We start from the raw sequence: 3,349 nt of genomic DNA on the forward strand, positions 1-3,349 counted from the left end.
ACTGTAGCGCCCCTCTGTCTCCTTATGTAAAGGCCATCTAACTGATGCAGTCTGGTCAGAAAGAGTATGACACTGTAGCTGCCCGTAGCATTGAATATAAGGGAAGCCAGCGAGCATTTGGCCTCTCTTGATAAAAAATAGTTAAAATTATAGCGAATCATCGTTGAGCTTAACTGAGTGAACTCAACTGTGAATGGTCCTGGCACACCAAAATAAAAAAGTGGAAAGGGATGCCAGTTTGGATTTGGCTTCACTCCTATCACAGAGAAATACGTCATTGACAGAAACGACTTAAATTGTTGCTGTCCTCCTGTGGCTAGCTAGCTAGCTAAAATTGGCCCCTATATTAGCCACGGATGGAGATAGGGATTTGGACTTTACTTTAATTCTCCGTACTGGCCAATGATTATAATCACACACACACACACACACACACACACACACACACACACACACACACACACACACACACACACACACACACACACACACACACACACACACACACACACACACACATCAGAACCATGGACAGCCACATCATATTTAGCTTACGTTGATTGGACTAAATTGTTTTTTGGTATCGTTTAGTTGTCACTGTATTAGACTAAGCAGAGGTGATTTGATGATGTTGAAATGTTGACGTTGAACTGGTGTTGGAATAGTGGAGGCAGCTTTGCGACTTGCGGTAACGCTCCGTGTTTCTAAATCAATAGTTGTTTAGTGGTCTGAAAATGTCATAAACATTAACTTGCTTGACCGTGCTGTAGGTCATGTAACTGTTTGTTACATGCAATATACTTTGTGGTTGCTCTCCGGTTTTGTGATTAAACAAAGGTGTGGTTGAATTTATTCTGCCACTGTGTCTTCTTATTGTCTCAGCCTTAGGCCAATATATCACGGTGTCAAGGCACATGAACTAACAGGTTATAGAGCAAACAACGCAATTATCACAACACATCGGTTGTAATATGGCTTTTTTCCTGGCTTGCCTTCCCCAGTGATTTGGCCCCACACCTACTACTTATATTTGTGTTTATCTGCGTTGTTGGAAAAGGACCGTAAGCATTTCACTGTTAGTCTACACCTGTTATTTATGAAGCAAGTGACAAAATAAAATTAGATTTTTCAACCGTCAGTAAAACAGTACACTGTGTCGCCACAAAAAAAAAACAGACCATTCTAGTGGACCATCATTGAATGTCACGTGACTACAGAAAGTCAGGCTTTTATGCACTCACACGTACCCCAGGTTACTATGACATACTGAAGGTTACACACCCCATAGTGTTACTGTAGGTTACACACCATTAGTTTGGATCAAGGTTAAATGTCAGTCTAAGGATGGTGCTGCCACTTAGTGGTGAGATATGGTACTACAGACAGCCAGGGCCATGTGAAGCTGATGGCAGCTGCTCTGCTAAGCTCCAGGAAGAGGCTATCATTCACTGTGCTGTTGCTGAGCTCTGGGGCAGATTACATAAAGCCTTACATAATGTTACCATTTAGCCACATGTGAGCCGAAAAAAGTCCTAAAGACCCGGGTGCCTGCCTGGAAAAAAGGTGGGCCGAACATGTGGCTGCTGTGTTTTTGATTTTATTATAGGGCAGGCGGGGTTAGGAGGGAGGGAGGGGTTAGGAGGAGGGAGGGGTTAGGAGGGAGGGAGGGAGGGGTTAGGAGGAGGGAGGGGTTAGGAGGGAGGGAGGGGGTTAGGAGGAGGAGGGAGGGGTTAGGAGGAGGAGGGGTGAGGAGGGAGGGAGGGGTTAGGAGGAGGAGGGAGGGGTTAGGAGGAGGAGGGGGTGAGGAGGAGGGAGGGGGTTAGGAGGAGGGAGGGAGGGGTTAGGAGGTGGGAGGGGTTAGGAGGGAGGGAGGGGTTAGGAGGAGGAGGGAGGGGTTAGGAGGAGGAGGGGTGAGGAGGAGGGAGGGGTTAGGAGGAGGGAGGGGGTTAGGAGGAGGGAGGGAGGGGTTAGGAGGAGGGAGGGAGGGGTTAGGAGGAGGGAGGGGTTAGGAGGAGGAGGGAGGGGTTAGGAGGAGGGAGGGGTTAGGAGGGAGGGAGGGGTTAGGAGGAGGGAGGGAGGGGTTAGGAGGAGCGAGGTGTTAGGAGGAGGGAGGGGTTAGGAGGGAGGGAGGGGTTAGGAGAAGGAAGGAGTTAGGAGGAGGGAGGGGTTAGGAGGAGGGAGGAGTTAGGAGGAGGGAGGGGTGAGGAGGAGGGAGGGGTTGGGAGGAGGGAGTTGTTAGGAGGAGGGAGGGGTTAGGAGGGAGGGAGGTGTTAGGAGGAGGGAGGGGTTAGGAGGAGGGAGGGGTTAGGAGGGAGGGAGGAGTTAGGAGGGAGGGAGGTGTTAGGTGGGAGGGAGGGATAGGAGGAGGGAGGGGTTAGGAGGAGGGAGGGGTTAGGAGGAGGGAGGGGTTAGGAGGGAGCGAGGTGTTAGGAGGTGGAAGGGGTTAGGAGGAGGGAAATGGGGGAAGGGGGGGCATTTGAACCATAGACTTGCCCATAACTTGCAAAGAGAGAAGGGTGGAGCTCTTCGTTCCGGTTCCGATCTCTTCCCTTAACACATATGGACCCGGAACTTAATCGAACATCTGACAATTACGCAAGACTTTAGTTCTGGGTTAACCGAGATTAGACAACGTTTGGCAACTGAACGTGGCCCAGGTGAGAGATGGTGAGAGGGGATGAGTGACAGACTCTCTAGCTCCCCCGGTAGGTACTGTAGGAGAAGCGGCTGCAGAGCAGAGGAACATGGAACTTCTGACTGTGGTCCGTTATGGTGAAGCCTATCTCGACATATGGGTAGAAAGAGGTCTCTCCCAGACTCTCCCGGCATCGGCCCGTCTCAAAGCGCATCTTGTACACCGCTGGAGTGAAAGCTTCTCTGGTGATGAGTCCTGGGCAACGCCCATCATCATTAGTAGTCCCTGTGGTGAGAAGGTTCCAGAGTGAAGTGGAGGGATCCAGGCGATGCAGGCTGAGGGCCATGTGGGCTCCAGGGACTCCAATCCCGGTGTTCAGGGCGTGAGTGGTCAGGGGGCTGTATGGAGCTGCCATCTTTGCACACTTGTATTCACCCAAAAGATGATCCTTCGTGTGCTGTAATCTGCTGGTACTCGTGCACGCTGATTTCAAAGTCGACCCAAACAAGTTTCCCCTCTAATGAGAAGTATGGCATTTATGGTGAATTAACCCATGTTTTGACTGCAGTTCGGCCATGCGTTGCCGCCCGATAGCCTCCAATTAGTCGTCTGCCATTGTACATGTTGACAGTCACACTCCACACATACGGTATGTATATAAATGTTGACAGTCACACTCCCCACATACGGTACATATATAAATGTTGACAGTCA

General features: G+C 50.3%; 1 protein-coding gene across 1 annotated transcript; it reads right to left on the reverse strand.

Annotated features, from left to right (window-relative positions):
* Positions 1-2,504: 2,504 nt before the first annotated feature.
* On the reverse strand, positions 2,505-3,129 carry LOC121583453 (5-hydroxyisourate hydrolase-like). Its single transcript, XM_041899614.2, has one exon. The coding sequence runs from the start codon at positions 3,048-3,050 to the stop codon at positions 2,694-2,696; it is 357 nt and encodes a 118-aa protein (XP_041755548.1). The 5' UTR covers positions 3,051-3,129; the 3' UTR covers positions 2,505-2,693.
* Positions 3,130-3,349: the final 220 nt, after the last annotated feature.

Source organism: Coregonus clupeaformis, chromosome 15 (assembly GCF_020615455.1).
Source record: "Coregonus clupeaformis isolate EN_2021a chromosome 15, ASM2061545v1, whole genome shotgun sequence".
NCBI lineage: Eukaryota > Metazoa > Chordata > Actinopteri > Salmoniformes > Salmonidae > Coregonus > Coregonus clupeaformis.

What these genes read in the sequence shown, in the direction of transcription:
- LOC121583453 (XM_041899614.2), bottom strand. Translation starts at nt 3,050, where the DNA reads ATGGCAGCTCCATACAGCCCCCTGACCACTCACGCCCTGAACACCGGG.